At 41.7% G+C, this 26,090-nt stretch overlaps 1 protein-coding gene across 1 annotated transcript in view; it reads left to right on the forward strand.

The window, feature by feature from the left end:
- PARD3B (par-3 family cell polarity regulator beta) overlaps window positions 1-26,090 on the forward strand; it is a 979,738-nt gene that overhangs the window by 693,653 nt on the left and 259,995 nt on the right. The window contains exons 17-18 of the mRNA XM_036254726.1: window positions 6,728-6,934; window positions 7,661-7,898. Of these exons, the coding sequence (XP_036110619.1) occupies window positions 6,728-6,934; window positions 7,661-7,898 (445 nt within the window). The remainder of the gene's footprint in view (window positions 1-6,727; window positions 6,935-7,660; window positions 7,899-26,090) is intronic.

The raw sequence follows: 26,090 nt of genomic DNA on the forward strand, positions 1-26,090 counted from the left end.
TCCCTGAACAGAATCTACCCAGAAATAAGGTTATATATTTTTTTCAAAAATGATTTCCCATGAAATTGAACCATTCTTAATCCACAAAATAAAGAATAAAAGAAAAAGAAAGAAAAGTGTCACAAGACTATTTTCAGAGTTATCAATTCACTATTTATTAACTTTGTTGAACATGATTTGAGTCCAGGAAAGAAATTTAAATATGCTATGAGATTTTGACTTTCAGTTTCTAAAAGAAGGAATCTTTAGTAAAGAAAATTAAAGTGCATAGCTACTCTTGGCAAAGATTTTAAGACCTTTGGAGGGCCATGACCGTACACACAATCCAAGCATTAGTTACATTTGTTCACCTAATATTCCCATATTTTCTGTAGATATTTTCATTTTAAAATAGATAATGTTTGAAGGCAAAGTAGGAGGGATTATGCAAATATATAAATCTTAATGAGAACTTCATTATTAAACATTTTGACAGGAATTTCAGGAAATGATCAAAGACCCTGGCATTTATTGAGACTTAATAGAAAAAACTCTGCTCCTAGAGAACTTAGAAATTGCCAGTAAAAGAACTGACACCCAAATGACAGCAGATAATGCATAAACCAGCTTACATTATGCCCTATGGCAATGAATAGGAAGTGGGGCACTGTGATAAGCTGGGAATGATGATCAGTATCTGGAATACCAAGATAGGCAAGAAAGTAATTAGTCCCATTATGGACACAGTTAGCACAGATAACACAATTTGGGAAATTATACATTTGGATATTATGGGGAATTTTTTTCTAGGCTAATGGATTTGCAATTATATCTATTAAGGCACATAAGACATTTTGCCTCTAGGGAAACTACTAAAAATATCAAATATACAAAATTTTCAGTGAGTGTAATCTAAAATAAAAAAGACAAAGTGGGATATGTTAAAGAATAAAATGGTCTTGTGACTTCCTACTTGGAAGTTATAATATTTTTTCATTCAAAGAGTTTTAAGGCTATCAATTTCACATCACAACTCCCCATGAAGCAAGTAAGGCATTTCTAATGTCTTTGCCCAAGTTCATTGCTCATAATACTGAAAGGCCAAACCAATCATGAAGCAAGCTATCTTGATAAATTCCTGGCCTTTTCAAGTTTCATGCTGTGACCCCTGGATAGCATTTCGATCATTTTGATCAGCAATTTACAAGTGGGCACAATTCCTTTATTTAGAGGGAGGGGCTCTGGCTTAAATTAATTTTCAGTAAGTGCCTTGAGAACCATTGATGTTACTGAAATGTGCAGATTAATACAGTATTTATTGTTAACTTATCATAAGTATTTGTTCATTATTAAGCCCTAGTTGTGAGGAAAAACTTGCCATGTATTTGAAAGTGAATACCTTCTCCAAATAATTTTCTATGTTTAAAAAAAAAGGGGGGGGGGTTTATTGGTTTTTTAGAGAGAGAGGAAGGGAGAGATAGAAACATCAATGTGAGAGAGATGCATCAATCGTCTGCCTTCTGCACGCCTCCTACTGGGGATCGAGCCTGCAACCCCAGGGGATCGAACCGGAACCTCTCAGTCTGTAGGACGATGCTCAATCCACTGAGCCACACGGGCCAAGCTAATTTTCTATGTTTTAATAAGAATGCATTGGAAGCAATTTCATCAATAATGGAAGATCCAATTACTGGTCTTCTGGATTAAGGCATTTTTTTAAATGTGAGATTTTAGTGCTAGAATGGGAAGTTCACACCTTGCCAATGAAACCTCTGACTAATTAAATGATTATAGCCTAAAGGGAAGGGCAACCAAGGCTGATTAGTAATCTTGCCCTGAGTAGCCTCTATATGTGATGAACAGATGGACAGATATACCTTATCTCCAAAGAAAAGTATAAGGAGTCATTTGAAAAGAAGTCAGGTCAACTTTTAAATAAAAAATTTTAAAAATGAAGGTGGTATTTCTGTATGAAGCCCCTTCGGGCTTTTTGCAGGAGGAATAGCTGTGTTAAGAATGCAGTTCTTAACACAAGGAACCCAATGAATCGTGCCGGGCCTCACTTCTTCACACGTTCAGAGGTAACAGCCATGATAATAGGCGGCACTGTCTCATGAACCTGGGTTATGTGCTGGGAACTCTTGCATCCTTGTCTTAGCCTCAGTTTACAGATCAAGAAACTGAGGCTCGGAGAGTTTATTAACTCAAGAAATAAGTAGCAGAGTGGGGCACGGGGGCTTTTCCACAGCCTCTCCTCGTACTCGCTCACTGTTAACCACGACTCCCTGGACTGTCTAGCCTCTATTACCATAGTCTACAGTTCTCGGCCGCGGGCAGGACAGGGATCCAAGTGTGAGTCAGAGAAATTGAGATTCACATCCTGACAATCGTCCAGGAGGGACTTTCTGTTTCACGGTCTGTTGAAATAGGCCTTTCTCGCTGGAAGGCTGGGTACAGTGGTTTCTCAGTGTTTTAAGGGTCTGTTTTATCGTAACCCTCCGCACCTACACGGGGCTCTGCACTGCCCTTGTTCACATCTTTAATGCCCCCGGGAGAGGTGACACGACTCCTTTAAATCTTTAATCTTGGGGTGTGTCAGTTCTCTCTGTGACACTGGTTTCCTGGATGGTGTGGAGTAGTGGCCGTGCCTGAGGACTGGGGGGGCCAGAAGCCATGACCCTGAAATCCTTCGAGTCAAGACAGTCCCCTTCATTTGCGAACAGAAGAATTTTCTAAAGTGTTATAACATCTTTTTAAAAATGACTACGGTGGTATTTCTTTATGAGGCCTTTATTTTAAGGGAATATTTGGCACATGGAACTTTAATATTTCTGTTACACCACCCGTTTTTGGCATGTAAGATCCCTCTTTTAGCAACCTTGATACCTGTTGTATCATTTATTTTGAGAAGTTTGTGTATGTCAGGTTCATATTTCTGATGGTGAGATACGTTTATAGGATCTTAGAGAACATGGTCACTGGACAAAGAAGTCATAAGTTAAAAAATAAAACCTTGTTACTAAACTTTGGTAGATTTATTCCTTGGCTTTTGCAACTAGCCTAAGCTGGCCTGGAAATCGTTGAACAGTCATACTCAGATTAGTTCTGTAGATGCTCAAAGCAGGACAAGTAAACGCTCAGATTTGGACAAAGTCCACCCCATGACTGATAACACGTGGTATTCTTAGATCACGCTCTCAGACAATTGCTTAAGCTCAGCCACAGCCAATATCGTATCAGCTACAGATGAAAACGTGAGGAGTGATCATATTTTAGGATGACTTCAATGGGATAGAATGACTGAGGTTTTGATTTTGATTAATTACTTATTTTATATTATCCCTTCAAAGAAACCTTTACTTTTAGTAGTTGCCTAGAAAAAAAATATATTACTTGGGTAAATAGGCTCAGAATAGACAGTGAATCTTCCCATTCTAAAAGCTACAGAATTCCCAATGCACTGTGAATCTAAGCTGGAATTGGTGAGGGTAGGAGTAAGTGGGATTGAATGTAACAATTTAGTGTATATCATAAAATCTTTACATGGTAGGGTACTTTATTCCAAATGTTTCATTGTAATTTAGTGCTGATGCCCATCAACTGACCTCATAATCATTCCTGAAACCAGTAACCTTGACCTTTCGTCAGAAGCCTTGGGTCACATGAAGGAAATGTGAGCCCTGGTCAAGGTCCATGTCAGAGCCCCTTTCATTTGGAGATTCATTTCCATCAGGTCAGTGTATCTGCATCCTTGCAAAGACTTGCCTGAATTTAGATTCTCCGCTCTACCATTGGCCTCTCTCCCAATGCTGCATCCTGTTTACTCTCTAGGAATAAATAGAAACATCTTTTCAAGCCTGAAAACCCCCAAGTCCCTCATTACGGCCTAGGACTCAACCACCCTTTTTGCTTTTAGTTTTACTACAACTACATCCAATAAAGCTAAGCTGGCATTTTGGCCAACATCAGTTGATGCTTTTAATTTGTGACTTCTATTTTTACAAAGTGAATTAATTTCTGGCTCAGTTAATCCTGAAGAATCCATGATCCTTAACTGTTCAGTTTGCTCACAATGAGCAACAATGTATTTGTTCCTTCTCAAATACAACCTCTTGCTAAGCTTCAGAAGAGCTCCTTTTAGGTAACGTACCTTATATCTTGGATGATTTATTCACTTTCATGTTCCCTGGAATTTATTGCTAAAGGTTGGTGTGAATACTTACAGTTTGGGTTCTAATGTAATCTCCTGGATGGCAATTAATAAATAAAAGATGGTTACTAATGTTGATAGAAAAATGAGGCTTCCTCAGATACTTGAATCGTCATGTTTTCACCAAACTTTGTTTCAGACACCCCTAGGTCTTGATGGTGTCAAATATTTTCTGTAAACTCCAAAGCTTTTACTGTTGCTTCAATACCCCCAAGTCTCTCTGTTGCTTTCTTCTTGTCAGAAATGATCTTATTTGATTTCTATTTCATCAACATACCTTCCTGGGAATATAAGAAACATCTCCTATTGTGGATTTAGCAGTAATGTATTCTCAGTATTTATGACTTGCAAGTAGTACCTGAAATATGTCCCTGAAATCTATTGTACTTTTATTTTTTGTTTAGTCTCATCCCGGTTGCATTTATTGGAGATACACTGTCACTCTATAAAATGCAGTGTTTATTGTCATCATGTGTATTATTCCAAGTGCAAAATTGCCTCCTGTAAGTTAATGATGAAACTGTAAAAAAAAAAAAAAAAAAAAATCCAATTTTTGCAGTTTTCCTGCTTGACTAGGCTCAGGGCTGATCTAAACTAATGCTCTTCCTTTAGAAATGAGGAATCTGGAGGTCAGTTTAAGCAGCGTGACCATAATCACATAGAGAGCAGAGGCCAAGGCTACGTTAGGTAGCATGGAGCAGAAAAGGTAGAGTTAGGCCGCCTCAGGCCAGTTCCCAGTTCTGGCACTTAAGTGTATAACTCTGGACCCTGTGTTTCACTGCTTTGTGCCTCAGTTTCCTCATCTGTCGTGGGGCTAACAATAGTGCGGCAGCACACGTGTAAGGATGATAGTGAGATAATGCAGGGGAAGCACTTACAACAGGACAAGCGGTAAGCATTGCTGTCAGCATTACTGCCATTCTTTTGACTGTTTTGAATATATTCAGAATATATGGAAGGGTGTGTGTTTTGTGTGTTTTGTAGGCATTTCCTCTTTGTTGTACTTCTGTATTCCCATTACCTTGTACCGTGTTAAGCAATTAGCGGCAGTGTCCATGTGGGGCGCAGGAGTAGAGCAGAGACAGCGATCACTGTAAGAAAACACAGTGCTGCTGGGTGAGTCTTAGTGTGTGTTAGGCATTGTGCAGACACGTTATGTACACACCTCTTGATACGCACTCAGTCTATATCCACTGAAAACACCGCGAAGGAGTTTACTTCCAGCGATGCAAGAGTAGCTTCGTCATAATAAAAATCTCCTTCATAGCTGGAGGGATCGTGAGCTCTGGCCCTGGTGGAAATGAGCCCCAATAGGATTCCTTCCACCTTTTCAGTAAACCTGTGCTGCTGGCCTTTACGTAGCTTAGTCCTGTGGGGGGCAACCGGAAGCCTGGCTGGGCGTGGAAATCGGGGTCGAGGCAGGGGTGGAGGTGGGCGAATACAGGGCAAGACAAAGAGTAAAATTGAAAACTATTATATATCAGAACACAAATTGTTAAAACTTACTTAGATTTCACTTTTTTCTTTTTGGACTATTATGTTTTAAAGTTGCTCCTTTGTAAATTCCCAAATAGAAATAATTTGTAACAACAGCATTCATACAGAAAACTTGTTTTCTTTCTGGCTTTGTTTTATTTATCTATAGACTAAAACAAAATTGCCCTGGCCGGTTTTGCTCAGCGGTTAGCGCATCAGCCTGTGGTCCTGAGAGACCCAGGTTCGGTTCCTGCTAAGGGCACGTACCTCAGTTGCAGTTTGTCCCTGGCCCTGGTTGGGTCATGCGGGTGGCAGCCACTCGATGTGTCCCTTTCACGTTGATGTTTCTCTCTCTCTCTCTTCCTCTCTCTCCCTCCCACTCTCTCTGAACTAAAAATGGAAAAAAGGTCCTTGGGTGAGGATAAAATAAATAAATAAATAAATAAATAAATAAATAAATAAATAAATAAATAAATTGCATTCACTATATATTAATAGGCACCAGATTAAGGTAAAGTATTTAACCACAAATATTGCAGTCACTTCAGTGTTCTTTGATTTCTGTGCATGGTATGATATTTATTGATTATAAACACAGTGATGGAAATAAAAGCTACAATGCATGGAGTGCCAGAGATGGGTACTGGGAGTAAAGCATTCATTGTTGGGTGCTCTGTGTACGTACATGTGTGAGTGTGTGAGTGCTTATACACACAGTCATACACACACTCATACATATAATCTCTGTAGACTGCTGTAACCTTTCCAATTTATATATATGTGTGCGTGTGCATATATATGCATACATATTTATTTCTATATATGATCTCATTTTAAGTCTTACCACAACCTTATACAAAAGGAAACTAAGGCTTGAAGACATCAAACCACTTGCTCAAAGTCACAAAAAGCGGCAAAGCTGGGGGTTACCCCAACTGCCACCCATTTAACACCCCTTTGGGTAAGATGCCCAAACAGAAGTACTTTGGGAACAATAAACCTTTCCAGGTCACCACTCTGCCTCGGTAGAAAAAAGGTGACCTTTTGCCCTTTCTTTTCCAGAATCTCCAAGCAAAGATTTCGGTCCAACTCTGGGTTTGAAAAAGTCCAGCTCCTTGGAGAGCCTGCAGACCGCGGTTGCCGAGGTCAGGAAGAACGAACTCCCCTTCCACAGGCCCCGGCCCCACATGGTCCGCGGCCGCGGCTGCAACGAAAGCTTCCGAGCAGCCATTGACAAGTCCTACGATGGACCCGAGGAGTTAGAAGCCGGTAGGGCCACGTGCTTCCTTAGATGGTTTCTCCCTCTCGCTGTTACCCACGAATCACAGGCAAGAACGTGGGCTTAACTGCAGAGAAAAATGATTTAAGGATCCCAATTATATTTTTGATATTAAAAGTAATTCATTTTCCTGATATGTTTTGCCCTTTGGCTTAACGAGCATGGAATTGGATGAGGCCGTGTGCAATTTATTTTGCAGCGCGAACGCTAAGGAACGTGCTCTGTCGTTCCTGCGAGGACCGCCTGTCATCTACCCTTAGGGTGGAGCACTAAGTAGCGTTTCTTGACATTCTTATTGGAGTCATTAGAAGCCACGTCAACCCGGGGCCTAACTGCATTAATTGGGTGGAAGCAGTAGCGTTATTTTTGTACTCAGTCGCCTCTCCTAGAAACAACTCGTCTTGTTTGTTTCGGGCATGTGCGCCCTGGGCCGACCAGGTTAAAAAGCGGGCTCTCAGAGGGAGCGTGTGTTCCTACCCATCAAACCTTTCAGACCGCGGGCTAGGCACCCGGTCCTCTCCACTCCCAACACCGCACCTGCCTGAGGACACCAGACCTAGGCAGTGGTCTCTTCCCAGGGTACAGGGAGCCACATGGAAGGGTAGGACTCCAGATTGCTTTTATTCATTCTTCTGCATTTCACATTGTAACTTTTCGTGATACGTTGACAGTAGGTGCCCCTGACCGTGTGTATTGATTTTGTTCCCTCTGTGCAGATGGACTGTCCGATAAGAGCTCTCACTCCGGCCGAGGAGCTCTGAATTGTGACTCTGCCCCTCAGGGGAACTCAGAGCTCGAGGACATGGATAATAAAGCCAAGAAAGTCAAAAAACCGAAAGAGAAGGAGAAGAAGAAGGAAAAGGGCAAACTGAAAGTCAAGGAGAAAAAGCAGAAAGAGGAAAATGAAGATCCGGACAGGAAAATAAAGAGGAAGGGGTTTGGTGCCATGCTGAGGTATGGACTTGCTTTGCAAGCTGAGTTAGTTTTGTTTCTTATGTGTTTGTTTGTTTGTTTGTTTGTGTGTTTGTTTCTCCTGGTAAAATCGCCCATTTGTGTGCACTTAGGGGGAAAAATGCAAGCTTTCCCTCCTCATTGGTTAAATGCACACAAATTTAAACTGGCCCTGGCTGGTGTGGGTCAGTGGTTAGAGCGTCAGCGTCTGCAACGAAGGGTCTCGGGTTTGAGTCTCGCTCAAGGGCATGTGCCTGGGTTGCCCCAGTTGGGGTGCATGCAGGAGGCAACCACTCAGTATGTCTCTCTCACATGGATGTCTCTCTCTCTCTCTCTCTCTCTCTCTCTCTCCCTCTCTCCCTCCCTCCCTCCCCCTCCCTTTCACTCTCTTTAAACAGTCAGGTGAGGATTAATAACAACACAAACTTTAAAGTGAGAGCATGCTTGCCCCTTGTCTGCGGAGGCAGAAGAGGCTCGTGGGTGACCGGGAAACTGATGGTGGTGACAGGAAGTGTGTCTGCTCTCAGAGATGTGAGCAGCTTCTGCTGCCCTTGGTGCCACAGTGCTGTGCTGGTCAGTTCAGTGTGGGTCCCACATTATGACCTTTAGGACAATGTCTTTGAATTGGAGAAAACAGGGTGAATGAACCCACCTCCCTCCTCACCCCCGGGGTTCTAGGTGTGTGTGCGAGGCTCTGTGGTCCAGCGGAGATGTCCCTGGGTCTGGAGTCGGGTGGCCCTGGCCTGAGGTCGTGACCCTCCCCACACAGCAGCCACTGGGCTTCACACACATCACTTAATCCCCGAGCCTCGTCTCCTCCACTTGCAGAGGCTGCACACCTGCTGTCTACACCGCAGGGTGTGAGGCAAGACTTCGCGAGCAGTGACCAGTGACCAGGCCAAACACCGCCTCTCAGTCTCTGCAGCCCGGGGAGGGAGGGGCACTGTTTGCCGAGGACAGAGTTTTACTTGGCTGGTATAGTCGTGCTGTTATGTGGTCCTTTGTGGACCACTTCTGTGCATTTTCCCGGGGGCTACTCCTGCACCAATCACTGCTGTAGGAGTTTCCTTTTCTCCCTGACTCCCTGAGACCCTCTGGTCTTAAATGAGTCTCCTCGCCCCAGCTGGTGCACTTCCGTTCGAGGCTTAGCCTGACTTCCTTCTACAGTGTCTACTCGCCTCGCTGGGATTATGATCTCTGGTGCCTCCAAATGACAGAAGTCCAGTCTGCTGTCACTGCTCCCTTTCCTCCTCACCCTGCCAGGGATGTCCCAGCCAGCCTGGCATCTTCGGAATTCTCCGGGCAGAGTCAAGGACGGCTCTGTGCCCCCCGCACTCGAAGGCCACGTGCCAACTCTCCCCAGAACGCTCTCATGTGGGGAAGGTCAGTCAGTGTGTGCCGGTCACAGAGCGAACCCATAGGAGTGGGACAGTGTCCTGTCGTGCCGTTGCCTTCACACTCTCTAGGGGGCTTTACAGCCACATTTGTTTTGTTGGCGATGAGGGGTGGAAACACCCCTGTCCATTACTTTCTTTACCCTTATAATTTCTCATCACAGAAATCCTCTCTCTCAGTCTCTGCCCTCCTCCGTGGACTGCAGGTGAGTTAGGAGCTGATAGTTGGTGAATCCGTTTGGCCCTCGTATTAAGCTCTTAGGGGATCTCTCTCTTAAAGATGCTGAGTGGTACTTGTCATCAGATGTTCTCAGTGTTTGGATCTTAGACTGAAATTTCAGACAGAAATGGAAAGTTCCGTTTGATGTCTGTTATTCATATGTATATCCTCTCTGTTCAGTCTTTATATGTGCACACATACACATGTACAAGTTGGAGCAAAAGTAGGTTTACAGTTCACATGGAAAACTAATACAATGATTAATAAATAATACAAGAAAAACTTTGCATTTCACGTACTCACTTGCCCCACCTACTTTTGTCCGGTTTAGCTGTACATGTATATATGGTGACATTTAAGGGACACAGATAGTATTGATACCACGGGACAAATCTCTCAGTAGATGTTGGTCTGTTTTTCTTCCTGGTCTCCATAGTCTCTTTCCTTTTGACATTTTGAGTTTTAAAGTTACCCTTTTCCCAGTATGATTACAGTCAGCAGAGTTTACAGGCCGTGAAGCGCTGGGGGAAGAGCAGGCCGTGCGTGGGGACCCCTGGGCTCGGGCCTGGCTCTCCCACTTTCTAGCCACCTAACGCTGAGGGGGTATTCAGTCCCTCTGTGCCTCGGTCTTATCATCTGAAACTAGGAGTCATAACGGCATCCACAATTATTATGAGTGTCACGCTTGTTTAATGACATGTAATGTGCTTGGAATAGTGCCTGGCAAGTAGTGAACTTTCCATAAGTGTTCATTATTGCGGTGAGCAGAGTAGCGTCACCTAACGGTGTGCGTGTTTCGCCGGGTGCCTGGGAGAGTGTGGTGTTGCTGGCACAGGACAGTGAAGGTTGTCGATCAACTGACCGTAGATCAGGTGACATCCTGGCTCTTCCCCGGTGGGCCCAAGGTAATCACCAGGGGCCTTAAAAGGAAGATGTGACTGTGGAAGAACAGTATGGAGGGAATTAACACACATTTGCCGGCTTTGAGACTGAGGGGGGTCATGAGCCGAGCAAGGCGGGCAGCCTCTGGAAGGCAGAGACGCAGGACGTGGGCTGTCTCTGCAGAGCCTCCGGAAAGGACGGCGGGCCGCCAACCCCTTCATTTCAGCCCAAAGCCACTAAGTTTGTCCTACTATTTTACACTGTCAGCAGAAAACTTATATCATTATTATCACAGCTATTACTATAATGTCATAGCAATTTATAAGGAAAAAAGTTCCTCTTTAGGGTGTTAATAAAAAACTACACAGGTTTAACCAGAGTAGTCTACAAATACAAAAAACAAAAAACCTGTTAGAGCTTCCCATTTTCTAGAATATTACTAAATTAAGCCTTAACTTTGTATTTTATTTCAGATGATTGGATTCGGCAGGTTCTTACTCCATTGCCCACAACACAGAGCTGGCTTTTTGTGTGGTTGGTGACTATAACGTGCGCTCTGTTTTCCTCTGGTAGAAATCGCAGGGCCTCCTCGTCCTTCAGACGTCTAGCAACGCGGGGTTTGCTCCCTTCTACTATTTCAGCAAAATTAAGATCTGAAAGGTGGTGTTTGATTTTATCGCCGGTGTAAAAATAGCAACTGTTTTCCATAGCCTTTCGCATCCGAGTTGGTGAGCATATTGGCGCTTCTGCTGCATGCACATTTTCAACAACAAAGAACACAAAAGCTGTTACCATTAGCCAAGAGGTTTTGCTTTAATTCTCATCTGTTGCTCAGATGCTATTGACTTAGTTTCTTTCTTATTTAAAAAAGATTGATTGCTTTAAGGTTCGCTAGGAGTTAGATGTGTGGTTTAAATATGTATTATTTTTTCCATTAGCTGCGCTTCACAGACACTTTCCTGACCCTAAGGCTTTCCTGCAGGTTGTGTACTTGCACCATGTAGGTGGCTCCTGGCCAAGGGCCTGAGTGAGGACTGAAACTCTGCTTCCGCCTCCTCACCGGGCCCTGCACCCTGGACGTTCGAATGTGTTGGCCATGGCTCGGCTTGTGAAAGCCAGCGTCGTGGGCTTTCCTGGTGTTAGCTAGTCCACTCATGGTGATGATATGTCGTGAGTAGCATAGGTTAGCTCCTTAGTTCATCTAACGCACTCCGGATCCTTTTGAAAAATTATGGGGAATCTCATTAATTCGTATCTTCACCTGTTGTCTGCTTCCAGGATGCCTCTTCTGTGCTGATCCCTTGCAGATTCAACCATGGTTCTTGCACAGGCCATACACTATGGGGGAAATAATCAGCTCTAGCACCCACCCACTGGTAGTTCCCTGTATCCTGTTTGCCTGCTGTTGAAACAGAACCTTAGGGGATCAAGCTGCTTAAATGTCCCCATTCTGTGTTTGGATCCCCTGAGGCCTTGTACCCTTTGCAGCACTGCCTGCAGACAGACGCCTGCGGCCCCCTGGAGCCAAAGGGTGGGTACAGCTCAGACCCCTCCGCAGACAAGCCCGTTGCTGTCAGCCCGCAGCCACCTTCATGGGGTCTGGCAGACAATCCCCAGACACTATAGACAAATATCCTTTGGCTTGCCCTGTCTGTAGTGAAAAGCCCAGAAATCAGTCCCTGATTTCTTAATTATTTAATAACCTTGTCAGCCTTATACTCTTTAAACTGAACTCTCTCATAGATTTGTATTTAAAATCTGTTCTTTTATATCATAGCTGCTAAAGTCTTCTCTTTAAACTATTGGCCACTCACTTCAAAAGCCTTTGACTCGTCAACTGGTTCTGGACCCTGAATGGAAAACCTTGATATTGTTGATCATGTACCTTTTTCCGTATATTTTCATGTGATTTTGTAGTCAAAGGGGTTATGGGTAGGAAACTTCCTTTTAATGAATTAACAATGAAGAAAGTATAAAACCTGCCAATAGATACTTCATCTTTGTTTTTAAAATTTGTTTGCCCTTATCTGATTAACAACATCTATTGAATGCCTGCTCTTTGCCAAACGCATTAATGACCGTCCTCCACTTACTCAGCTCTGTCAAAGGCCCGCACTGCGTCGGGCTGCATGGCGCTGCCAGAGACACTGGGCGTATGGCACTGAAGTCCCTGGGGTTTGGTACATTTTTTGCCTTCGTGAAGGGAGGAAAAATCAGACTTTTGAATTTCTTGAGTTTAAAACAAAACAAGCAAAATATTGCGTAACCATGTAAACTGTCTCTAACAATGAATTTCCCAGGAAGTGGTGAGCCATTTGCCTAGGAAATCTCCCAGACGAAGCAGCACCTTGTCAGCTCCAGGGAATGAACAGTCATTTCATTCTGTGCCAAATAAGACACCCAGGCAAGGGCTCTTGCAGAACATACAGTCCAGGGATGGGAGGGAATCAGCAACTAACTCAAAGTGATTGAGATGATTTCAGATTGTAGCGGGTGCGATGAGGAAGGTACGAAGTCAGAAGGGATGGCGTCATCTCACCCTGGCAACTGTCTTAGCAGGTCACAGGGTGCACATCTGCCCGGGCCACACTGAATTTTTAGCAGATATGTTATCAGAACTTCGCACACTAGGATACTAATGCCAAATCACTTTATGCTTGCTTTAAAAAAAAAAAAATTTGCAACATATTAATATGGGAAGGTTATTTATTAATTTTTTTATCCTTACCCGAGGACATTTTTCCATTTTTTGTTCAGATAGAGTGGGAGAGAGAAACATCGACGTGAAAGGGACACATCGAGCAGTTGTCACCCGCACGACCCAACCAGGGCCAGGGACTAACCGCAGCCGAGGTACATGCCCCCAGCGGGAACCGAACCCCGGTCTCCGGACAGCAGGCCAATGCTCTAACCACTGAGCAAAAGTGGCCAGGGCGGGATGGTTATTTTTAAACCAACTTCACAAAAAGCTAAGCCAAATTGTGTCTGTTTTGGTATACAGAGGCCTATTTTACCTGAAATAAACATTCTAAAGAAATGTAGTCTTTAAATAGCGAATTTGGTTTGCAGCTGTTTGAATCAACTCTATTCCTCCTGGCCCATCAGTTGAATATTCCTTCTTGTTATTTCTTAACTAAGCTAATGTAGGTACGCTTAAGGATACACTGGTTTGTTGTCTACACAGAAAAACCTAAATCAGGAACCCTAATGAGAAAGGTATTTTTTTGAAGCTAGAGACATCAACTTTTTATTTCTAAGCTTTGCATATCTAAAGCATCTATGATCATTTGATTTATACTAAAATATACTATACATCTTACTGAAATTAGGGCAACTCTATAATGGCACCCTCCTGTGATTTTTTTTTTTAAAAAGAACACTCCTAACACACACACACACACACACACCGTCACACCCTCACCCTCCTCTTCCACCACCACCACCACAAACAACAACACAGATATCTACCACCACCAAATTAATACTTAACCTAGTTAAATATCTGTCCCTTACAAGCTCCAAGGACTTAAATCTCCAGACCTTCGTTAATCCCTCTGAGTCTCAGTCTACTCATCAGTAATTTGGGGACAATAATGCATCTCTCCAAGTTATTGTGAAGTTTAAGGTCAACAACTTATGTAAACAAAGCTATCAGCCTGACTTGGTAGCCTTTACTTCCTGGCTTCCCCATGGCCCACCCCAGACAGCCCACTATCAGATGTTGCCTTTGACTTGAAGCCCACTAAATTTCTGTTTTGATTTCCCCCCCGCTAATTGGTCATTTGTATTTCAGGTGGGCATACTGTTTTTTTCATTAGCCTGGACAGTTTTGCATTAGAAACTGCAGTAAGTAATGACATAGGTAAAATCATTCAATCATTTATATTTTATAAGCTTTGCCTCACCCTTTCGTAAATGTAACCGTGAACTATTTTCAAAGGTTATCTAATCACTTGGTGGTGCTGAATACAGATAGAAAATGGCCTCCAATAGAGAAACAGGGTTTTTTTTCTTCTTTTTCTTTTTTTCTTTATGTATTTCAAATCAGAGTGCATGATGGGCTTTAGACTTGATATTCTTAATGCACGGCTCATAGTTATTTCATTGGGCTGTCTTGGAAGTTGTCTTATAATACACTACCCATAAAGATACATTTTGACTTGATTTTTAAATTAGGTTAGATAGAGACTGAATACTTAAATCTCCAGGGAGCATGACATCTGTCGTACATTTCTTCTCTTTACCTTGATCCCATAACAGCTGTTATAGGTCTCGTGTACAATAAATGTAATGTGGTCATGCCTGTCATTACCTCTTTCTAGATAGTGGTTGTAAAATGTCTGGGTATCCCTGCAACTTTATGGGTATGAAGGGTAACCCAGATAATGTAACCAGGCCAATGAAATTTTAACAGTCGTCTCCCCAAAGGCAAAAGGCCGACAACAGGCTAGAGTTAAAGTACTTTGCTTCATAAAGTAGAGGCCAGTTAGAAACATGAAATTTCAGATGAAAAATGAAAGTCGAAGTAGGTCAAAGTTCTTAATTCAGGTTCAAGCTGGATATAAAAATACATGGAATACAGAGAGCTTTACAAATCAGGGTAAAATGGCTGCATATATTGAGCCTGAGGGAAATATACGACCTTGGCAAAAAAAAAAAAAGTAAAGATTTGCATGTCAAAGGCTGTGAGTACAGCCGGCCACCCTTCTCTGTGGCTTTCTGTGATTGCAGCGGAAAAGAAATGGAAGCTGAACAAAAGTTAACATTCTGTTAGGTTCATTTTTTTTTGTCTCTTTGGTAACCAAATTTTCGCACCTCACAGTTCATCTTACATTATTTGCTTTCTCTTTCACAATATGAGCAATGGATATTTTGTTTCTTCATTTTGTTAACTTGGCCATTTTCCTTTGAGCGAAATGCCCTAGGAATTTTAATTTTTCATTCGAGTTAGGACGAGCCGTTACCCCTTTTTTCCACGTTTGCTGTCACAGCCTGGCCTCAGAAGGCCACGCTTCCTGACCAGCCGTGTGCAGCCCGCCAAGGGATTGCAAAGTAGAGGGGGTAATATACTGATGTTGACTTCTTTAAACCCAGTGGTGTGATAGCTGATAGTATTTATGTATTACACATCCTAGCTTTTGTTCATTTGCAACTCAGCTCCGGAGAGAACAGTTAGCACCCTTACGGGAATGAAGGGTGAACAGGAGCGCATACGCGCTGCCCGAGTCCCTGCATGAAGAGGACCAGTGACACGGCCATGGAGATAGACACAAGGATGGTAACTAGAAGGTGTAGATGACGTTTGGGTCCAACAAATGTCGGCTTGTTTGGTTGGCATTGATTTCTTAACTAAAAGGAGACCCAGAGGCAGACGGGCCCCTCCTCGGACCAAGGGCTGCTGCAGTGCCCACGTGCAGACTGTTTGGTGTTGACTTCACTCTTTTTTAGATTTTGAAACTCTCTTTCACGATGGTCTCAATAGAGAACAGCTAGATTCTCATATCTATTCTTAACATAACAGTTTTATTGAGATATAATTTACATACCATTCCGTTCACTGATTTGTAGTGTATAATTCAATGGTTTTTAGTACATTCACAGAGTTGTACAACCATCACCACAATTAATTTAGAACAGTTTTATTATCCCCAAGAGAAGCATTGTACCCATTAGCATTACTCTTATCTCCCTCACCCTGCCCCCTGTGGCCCTGCCCTAGGCAGCCACCAGTCTGCAGCCCCTCCCTGTGGACGCGCCTGTTCTGGACGGTCCAGTTGTGTAGTATGTGGTGCTTTGTGGCTGGTTTCTTTCCCCTACATAATGTTCTCAGGCCCACCTATTGCGTAGTATATTTCAGTAATTCACTTCTTTTTATTGCTGCATAATATCCCGTTGTGTGCATATACCACATTTTGTTGATCCATTCATTCATTGATAGACGTTAAGCCATATTTCCAGTTTTTGATCCTTATGAATCATGCTGCTGTGAGCATTTTTTTACAAGATTTGGGCTAGATATATATTTTTATTTCTCTTGGGCAATACATTGTGGGACACTGGGGGCATATGTCTTAGGAAATTGCTGTGTTTAACTTTTTTAAAAATTTCAATTACAGTTGACATACAATGTTATATTAGCTTCAGGTGTACAACACAGTGATTGAACATTTATATACTTACGAAGTGCTCACCCCCATAAGTCTAGTAGTACCCACCTGACACCACACATAGTTATTACAATATTATTGACTATATTCCCCGTGCTGTACTTTGCATCCCCATGACTGTTTGTATAACTGGCAGTTTGTACTTAATAATTTTTTTCAGCTGTCAAGCATATCTGCAAATGTTTATCATTCTGTGGGGTTTTTTATGTGTTCATGAGACGAGGGGCATAGGTGGAGTTAATTAGTGTAAAAATGGATGGGTAGCTTGTTTTCAGAATCATTTTAAAATCTGAGTGCTCTCCATTGCCTTCCCTTCCCACCCTGTGTATTTTTGGTTACTTTCTAGCTCTGTTTATGGCTGTCCAGAGCAAGATGATTTTTTCATACACATCACAGTAAAAATGATCACGTGGAGTATCAACTGAAAGGCTTATTTGTTTAATTAAGATTCTCTTCTCTTAATATGCATGCACAGCTCCCACTAATGTTAATGTGAATTATGAAGGAGCACTGACGAAGAATAGACCCCTTTATGTCATTACTTTTCTGGATAATGAGGTTTAGATTTGTTAGCAGATCAGAACAGAAGTCCAGTGGAAAAAAATTGGCTTAACTTTTAGAAAAATTGTTATGCTAAAAAGAACTTCCACAGGTGCTGAAGTGGAAGATACAGATTAATAAATAAATTTCATTAGCATTTGAGGTGAAATATAATCATTTAAGATGCTGGATTAATAAAATGCAAAAGGTTTCCTAATGGACCTATTTGCATACTGATATTAAGTAACTAATAAAACATATTAATAACAGTTTTATTCATATATATAAATACTCATAATTTCCTAGCTGAGACTGTATTTGCCTAATTTGCTTTTTACCATATCCAGCACAGTGTCGTGTCCTTGTAGGATGTTTACATAATACTATTAGATAATGACACATCTAGATTTAACAATTCGCTTGAGGGGAAAAATGGAATGAGTTCTTTGTTTAACACCTTTTATCTGAGAACTTCAGTGTAATTTACTAACATCTGTCTTCAAGATGCACGGGAGATGGACATAGCAAATAGTCGTTTTACTTCGCAGATAATAAAGAATGAGACGTTTAGAAGTGAAGCAGCCTGTCTAGAGCCAGACTCTGAACTGACGTAACACCAAGACCCGCCCGGATCACTGCTCCTGTGGTGTTAGCGTCTGCAGTGCAGCGATACCAGGCGTAATTCGGTGTCTACTTCACTCACCTTGTAGAACCCATACGTCTTTACTTTTGCCATTCGTTGCATTTTCTTGTCCTAAGTCAACATATAAAACAGCAATTTACTAACATGAGATGGTTCGTAGTTAAGTGAAAAGACTTGAATCTTTGGCATAATAACTGTAACTGTTTTCCTCAAAGAATAAGAAAGAGACTTCCCAAAACAATTATAGACAGGTACAGGCGGTACACAAATTGAAAAATGGATGAGACATATACAAATATGATTGGATTGCACATCCAGGACTATTATCTCAACCCTGCTAAATAATGTCCACCAGGATTTTGGAGACAATCCAACTTCACTTCTCCAGCGAGCTGATGATTATTTCTGCATGGTGGCCCTGCCTCACCCTCAGCTTCAACATGTCTAAAATCTAATTCATCATCCACCCATCTAAGTCACCAGCTCATCCTGACTCTGCTAATTCTGTTTGAGGCGCTGCCAGAAATCCCATGACATCTGGGAGCCTCCTTTTTCCCATTCCCACATTCCATCAGCCCATAATCCTGTTGATACTCACAAAATGCTATCTCTTACATCTGGGCCTTTTTTCCATTTCCATCCCATACTCTGATCATGGTCTTTGTTACTTATAACTAGATTGTTTCAGTAGACTCCTGATCATCCTCCTCTTTTCCTTTCTTCATACCATTCCATCCTAAGCATAGCTACCAATCATTCATTCATCGTTATCAGACCTTTAATGTCACCTTCTGCACTAAAATACAATGTAGCACAGTGGCAAAGAACAGAGCCTCTGGAGTCATTCTCCAAATTCCAGCTCGATTTCATTCAAGCTGTCAGTTCTTTAGCAATTACTTAACTATTCTGTGCTTCAGTTTCCTCTTCTGTGAAATTGGAATAATAATAGGATCTACCTAATAAAGTTGCTTTGAGAGTAAATGAGATTATATATGAAAAATGCCTGGCGCATAGCATGTTCTTAAAATACAACCTATTAATAGTATTCTGCTCCAGGAGCTAAGATGATTCCTAATTACCTAGTAGTTCTCAAAAATCCAACTGTACTTTAGAGTCATCTCCAGAGCTTGTTAAAATTAAAGATCACTGGACCTTATCATCCAAGATTCTAATTCCTTAGGTTTAGGGTGGAGCCTGGGAATCTCTGATAATTCTGATGCAGCCAGCCCTAGGAACCTCTATTTGGGAAATATTAACTCATAAAATTCAAACTGTTTAGTTTGGTATTTAATCCCCTCTATGTTTTTATCCCAATTCATGTTTCTCTCATTGTTTTTTACTTTCTGCATACTCACCCAATCCAACCAGATTACTCCCTGTTACCCAAACATGCTTGGGAGGCCTGAGATCTCACCCTCTCTTAGATGGTGCCCCTCCTCTCTGCTGCCCCCTCCACCCTGAGTCTTGTGAGGCTTCTGAAACTTGCCTTAAGCCCCATCTCCTTTATGAATCCTTTGACCTGCGTTAACTGTCTTTCTCATCAAAACCCTTACAGCCCTTGTCTTCACATTTAGTGCTTCCCATAGGCCGGCTTGGCTTTTAGTGTGGGTTTTACATGTTTGTCTCATATCCTTAGTGAGGCTGTAAATTCCTTCAAGCAAAGGGACCTCCTCACAATGCTTCTTACAGTGTCGGCCCTTAATAAGCTCTTGCTGATTGACTGACTGGCGTATATGGTGTGCTAATTGGAGTAGGTGATTTGGATATTAAAGCATTGTGCCCTTTAGTCATTCTAAATAATAGTATTAAAAATAATGAAAACAGTGGAAGTGGTTCAAAAATACGAAAGAGAGCGAACTGCATTGGGAGTTAATTTTTTTTTTTTTAATTTCTGCTTGAAGAAAAAGGTTGAAGGATGAGTTCGCTGGTAGTAGGAACCAGCTGTTACCCATCTCCACTGAGGACAGAGCTGGAGAAAATGGGCCAAAATCACTGTCAGGGAAAAAAATGAGGTTAGGTATAAAAAAGAAGATGGCTGTTAAGCACTGGAATGAGGTTTCTGAACAGGTTGTGCCACTGACCTCCCTGAAGTATTTTAGAAGTAGGCAGGATAAATACCATCTGAAATGATATGAAAAAATGTGCCAGTCACTTCATTACTTGAATATCTATTAAACGCTACTCTGGGGAAACCAAGAAAGAATATACAATATAAACCATTCACTTAAGCTTACTGTCTAATTAAGATGACCCATAAATATAAAATTATTAGCAATGAAAGTAGGATTTACAGTTAAAAGCTCAATTGTGAGGTTGTGACCATAATTGTGGTTGGAATTCAGATGTATCCCCTCTAATTACTCTCTGTGTCTCCACCCCTAAAAAATCTACCGCAGGCCTTTTTGAAATAAATGAATTTTCAACATCTCTTCTGAAGCTGCTTTTCTAGGTTGAGTGGAGGATCCCCAATCTTTTCTGAAATAATGTACTCAATATTATTGGGTAAGCAGCTGCTAATTACACAAAAAGCATGTCGTGATAAGCACACAACCAATCTTTTATTACTTCTTTTTGTGACATCTTTCATTCGCTCTACAAATATTGATTGATTGCCTAATCACTGGCAGTCCCAAAGCTCAGTTTGGAGATACCTACAACGAACAGTGTGTCAGATGTATTCTCGTGTTACCTGTATGTAACCTTTCCTCAAAAAGTGGGGGGCGTAGATGTTATAATATTAAAGTGACATGAAATTTACTGAACTTCTTTTAAGTAACCTGAGCATCCCTGAATCCACAAAACTATGGTTAAACCATCTGTAGCGTAGTTGGTAAAAATACTGAATAGTGAGATGTCTTCGTGTCTAAACTCAGCTGAATAACTGCCTTCTTGAGTGGAAGTTTTTGTTTGCCTGGGAATGCACACTTTTCATACACTTGCAGTATGTATACATTGTCATCATGCTCATCAACTATTTGACCATCGGCTGGAAATGATTAGGGGGTGGACGTGTCTATAGGTTAAAATAGATAAAGGTTGGTTATCTGCAAAGTCAGTTTCACATGGGGAAATGACACTGAATTGAGGGAAATCATCCAGACTAGTAACATTTAACTTGCCAAAATTGAATATATAACTAGAGGCAAAGTGAAATATTTGCCTTTTGTTTATTTATTTATTTATTTATTTTATCCTCACCTGAGGACATTTTTTGCATTTTTTGTTCAGACAGAGCGGGAGGGAGAGAGAGGAAGAGAGAGAGAGAGAAACATCGATGTGAAGGGACACATCGAGTGGTTGCCACCCGCACGACCAACCAGGGCCGGGGACAAACTGCAACCGAGGTACGTGCCCTTAGCGGGAACTGAACCCGGGTCTCTCTGTACTGCAGGCCGACGCTCCAACCGCTGAGCCAAACCGGCCAGGGCGAAATATTTGCCTTTTAAACATACAGAAGTGGGGCAGACGTAGATTACAATTGTGAGTACACAAAGCACAGTTTATTATTGTATTATTTATTAATTAAATATTGTATTTGTTATTGTCATTAACCTACTGTTGCCCACCCCTGTGTTCATGCTCAGCATGTGCTTTGGTCTGCATCAGGGTAACTATCTCAACCCAAGCCGAGCACTGAAAATTTCACGCCCAGAGAAATGCCTCAGTTGTAAGTCAGTCAGGACAGTGACCCCAGTCTGCATTCCCAGGGTGATCAGCTGTCCTGCAAGATCATTATATGATTTTCCCCTCCCTTCCCATACTTGATGTGCTGCGATATAGTTATGACATTTTTTTTTGAGAAATAAAATATATATATAAACTAATTATTATTTTGAATATCCACAAATTTTAAAAATCTATATGACAAACTTAAAAAAGATATACATGAGTGGAAGGTGTGAAAGAGAACTTAGTGTGAGCTCTTCTGTTGTCTTAGTTTTGTGCTGGCTTTAACCTGCCTTGCCATCCCAGCTCCTAATGCATTTTAGTATCTGAAAAAGCCACACAGCTCCAGAAGTCAAAGGAGAAATGTCTCAGCAGAGAATGACTAAAAGCAGTACCCCACTTGCTAACAAAAGAAGCCTTTAAAATATTATACAATTTAAAACTCAAGAAAGAGAGAGCTGGGGGCGCATCAGCCAGAAATGACGGTGGTGACTCTGATTGCAGACAAAATCACCAGTGGACAGTAAAAGCCCTCATTCTGGGGCTTTTGGTATTGGTTCCTCCCACTGATGGGTTTCTTCCCCCCCGGGGACTATAATTTTTCACTTTAAATTTGAACTCGAGTCAATGTATAGTAGAAAATCAATATCATGGATTTGTTCTGCTTTCCTTTTGCCTCCTGGAATTTTCAAAGTATGTGAAGGAACAGCTTTTATGATGAAGATGGACTATAAAATGAAAGGGGAGGCTTTGACCAATTTCCTAGAACTTTGACCCAGGCCATCTTCACCAGACTACCAACGCCATCTCCAGGTCTCTGTCATGCCTCCATTATCCCCATCCTACTGGGCTATTGCATGTCCAGAGTGACAGGATTGCGGACACACTTTCGTAAAGACCCTTTGGCAAGTTGATTGGCACTCGCTGTCAGGATAGTTTTTCCATTTATCCTGCTTTGTCCCCTTAATTTTATTTTTCTATTTTCAATTACAATTTCCCTATATTGTGATTTGAGGAGAAGGAAGTCAAGGAAGAGAAGCGCGCGCGCACACACACACACACACACACACACACACACACATGAGTAATCCAAAAATCTAGGCATTTATACAGATGATAGTTCTTCCATTGTTAAAATATAAGCAAAGGCGCCAAGGAATTGTTGCAACAGATGCAGATGTGGGTACGTGGTAGGTCATTCCCGTCCCGCGGGCAGATGGCACCCCCCCCCCACAGCCCCGCCCTTTCACCAGCCTTCTCACCATCTCACCAGCATCCTCCTGGTCTCCATGCTCGGGCCACGCTTCGTGAACGAGTCCTCAGCCAGGTCTGGCTCCTCTGGACTTGCGTGTGAGCTGACGTGGATCATCTGGGTAGTTTCCACTGGCTTTGTAACCACCTGGGTACAAAACTATGTCTTACGAATATTTGTGCTCCCCCCTCCTCCCCCCCGGTACCTCTGCCTCTACTTCGTTTCTCCTCCCTCTGCTTCCTCGTCACATCTTCTCATAATTGTAGCCCAGTTTTCTGGTTCCTCCTGGTCCCAGTATTTTAAACTAAACACAGAGATAGCTTGATTCTCAGTTGTCTCTCCCCGGTTGGCTTTGTATACATTCTTTCCACATTTGACACCTGGAAACCCAGCCACAGAACTCAATAAACTTGTGGAGCTCTTAACCAAATACTTACCTCCCTACCATGTTGGCTTCTGCTCTGTAGTCTGCTCAGTAGGATTTCCTAGAACGCACCGTCCCACATATACCCCACGTTAAACCCCTTGTCTCAGACTACAACACTATATAGGAAAACATTTCTGTCACGTCACACCCAGTACACTGGCTCCTGGCTCCATCTCCAGCCTCATATGTCTAGTTACAAGACATTTTTTCTTGAACCTCAGGTATGTTATCTGACTTTAAAGTATTCATCTGTCCTTTGTTCTCCTCACTACCATGGCCTGTCGTGCTGATGAAATACGCCTGAATAGACCACTTCTCGACTAGCTGGCTGACCTCTTGTAAGTCAGATTCCATGTCTTTCTGTGAATTCTCCAGCCATCATTCATCCTAGTTAGAGGGCTCTTATCTAATCCCCACCCAGTGATCCTATGGTGTTGGCAATATCTGGCTCCCTTTTGCTATTGTTTATTACCTGGGCCACAGTGTCAGTAACCAGCCTGGAGAGCAGAGTCCCTGAATTCGAGCGGTGGGAGTGAAGACAACGACACGGATATGGGATCAGGAGGACTGTCCTCAGCAGGATCAGCCTCAACATGCTTTATTACGTGCCTTTTATACCTCACGGCAAATGCTTAGTGATATAATAAAATAAGATCTTCTTGATATAATGCCCAGGGCTACAACAATGCTGTATAGAATTAGTTTGCCTTGCAGATAACAGGAGCACCCAGGAACACCCAGTCTTTTATCTCAGGTATTTCAAGGTACATTGGGTTACACTTAACCCTGAGCTGCACAAACACAAATCAAGCCTAATTCCTTGAGATTGAGGGGGAGGTCGAGTCTCTGACTCAAGACCTCCAGGCTCCGTGGACTCTGTCAGACACGTAGCCGGCACCATAGTGTGCATTCAGCAACGGATTGTTCAGCTAATTCTTGATTCCAAGAAATCCACTTATAAATAATAACTAACAATCCGTTTCCACTTGAAATTGCTTCCTTTGGCTGAAGTGATTTTTAAATGACAACTGATTTTTGTTTCTCTTCTGTTGTTGCTTTTTTAGCCAAATCATTCATTTTGAAAAACTCAAGTATTAATTCCAAAAGAGAGAAACAAGTCTTTTGAACACTAGAATCTCTTACAGAAGGAACTCTCTCAATGTTGGAACTACAAGTTAACACTTATTGATCAGCTCTGCTCTTTAGTTCTGCATTTTTAGTGTTAAACTTTAAATCTGTCTATCGTGTTTTATTCCACAAGAGATGTATCAGCATAAAGAGAAATAGTGGTGGGTGATAGAATGTAATAAAATTCTAATAAGCTGTTTAACAATAATATGGCAGGCAGATACCATCTTAATCAGTATTGTCATTAACAACTATCAATAAAGAAGATAACATATTCTTGTCTTTGTGGATTATGATTTATGACTGGCACAGCAGTCACACTGGCGCATATTTATTTTACAATGTAGAGACATTGATTAAATGCACATGGCATCTCAAATACAGTTGACATTTTAAGTCAAAATTATTACAGACATGCAGCCATTCATTTAAGCTGTTGCTTTAAAAATGTGCCTCAACTGATTGTTAATGGAAGGAAGTCTAGCTGGGCCAATATTTCAATACGTTGATCCTTTATTTTGCTGGCATGCATAGCCCGGGGGAAAGTTGCCTCCTCCTCCTGTAGGCAGTCTTATACCTTTGCTGTATCTAGTAGGCAGGCCACCAGATGAAAACAGTCCCTAAAGTATGTGCACACAGGGTTCTAGATTGCTCAGAAAGCATCCTGGTACTAGGATAAAATTATTGTTGGCTTCTCTTTTTGTAATCCTCCCTACCTTCTCTGCAAACCTTACCTCCTAGCCTACAAACCGACTTAGGAAGTAAGTCTTAAATAATTGATGACAGCTGTAGTTGAAACATTAATATCGTTTAGTGATGATGGTTTTTGTAATGTATATTACTGCATCTTGCCAATAGACCAGTGACTTTAAACAACGTAAGTGTTTGAGTATTGATTGTTGATTTACAAGATTGAGGCCAATACTAATTGTGTCTGAGAGCATACTTATGTACCATGTCTATAAATTCTTTGATCTGTTTTCCCATTTATGTCCTTTTAACTCAGAACTTACTTAGATTTTTAAAATCTTTTTATTATGAAATCATTACTTGCAGAAAAGTTATAAAAACGAGTACAAGGAATTCTTATATACCTTTCATCCAGATTCCTCAGATGTTAACATTTTACCCCATTAGCTCTAGCATTTTCTCTCTCCTTTTCTTTTCTTCCACATGGAAGTGTGTACAGATATATGCATGCTTGCATTTTTTGTCCAAATTTGTTGAGAGTATCTGTGAACCTGCTGACCTTTTACCCCTAAACTGACTCTGAAGCTAGGACCGCATCATTGTATCATTTTTATCCTGTATTTGGGAAAAGTAAAGAGCTGGCCTCAAATCAACCTCAAATCAGTGAAATTCGAAATTATAAAGCGAGGAAGGTAATGATTTCAAATATGATTACAAGTCAAGAAAATCAGCATATGTCATTCTTTTATTTTTGTGGGCTATATTATCACCATTAATCTAAAAACCTAAATTAAGGCAGCGTTGACTTCTGACAAACGAGTACCAATTTCCAAGACTGAGGTGTGTTTCTTTGACGGTTAATGAAACTTCAAAAGTAAGACCTCTGCAGAAGGGTGCAAATATTGCATCCTTGTGCTGAGGCCTCATTAATCATTGAATTTAGCACCATGTGCTTGAATGAGATGGTAAATAGGAAAATGTCCTGCTGGTTATTATTAAGATTGCTGCAGAAAGATTCCTAGAAATCCAATACTATTTTTTTTCCTGACTTTTTATCCTTTTTATTTTGCTGCAAATGATTTATTGATAAGACTGGAGGGGGGAACTCGGGAAGCACTACCAGTCTTTGATCACCTTAGGACATTTCTTATCAATATCTGTGCATTTGAAAACAAAAATGTACAAA

The sequence above is a fragment of the Molossus molossus genome, unplaced genomic scaffold, assembly GCF_014108415.1.
Source record: "Molossus molossus isolate mMolMol1 unplaced genomic scaffold, mMolMol1.p scaffold_m16_p_11, whole genome shotgun sequence".
Lineage (NCBI taxonomy): Eukaryota > Metazoa > Chordata > Mammalia > Chiroptera > Molossidae > Molossus > Molossus molossus.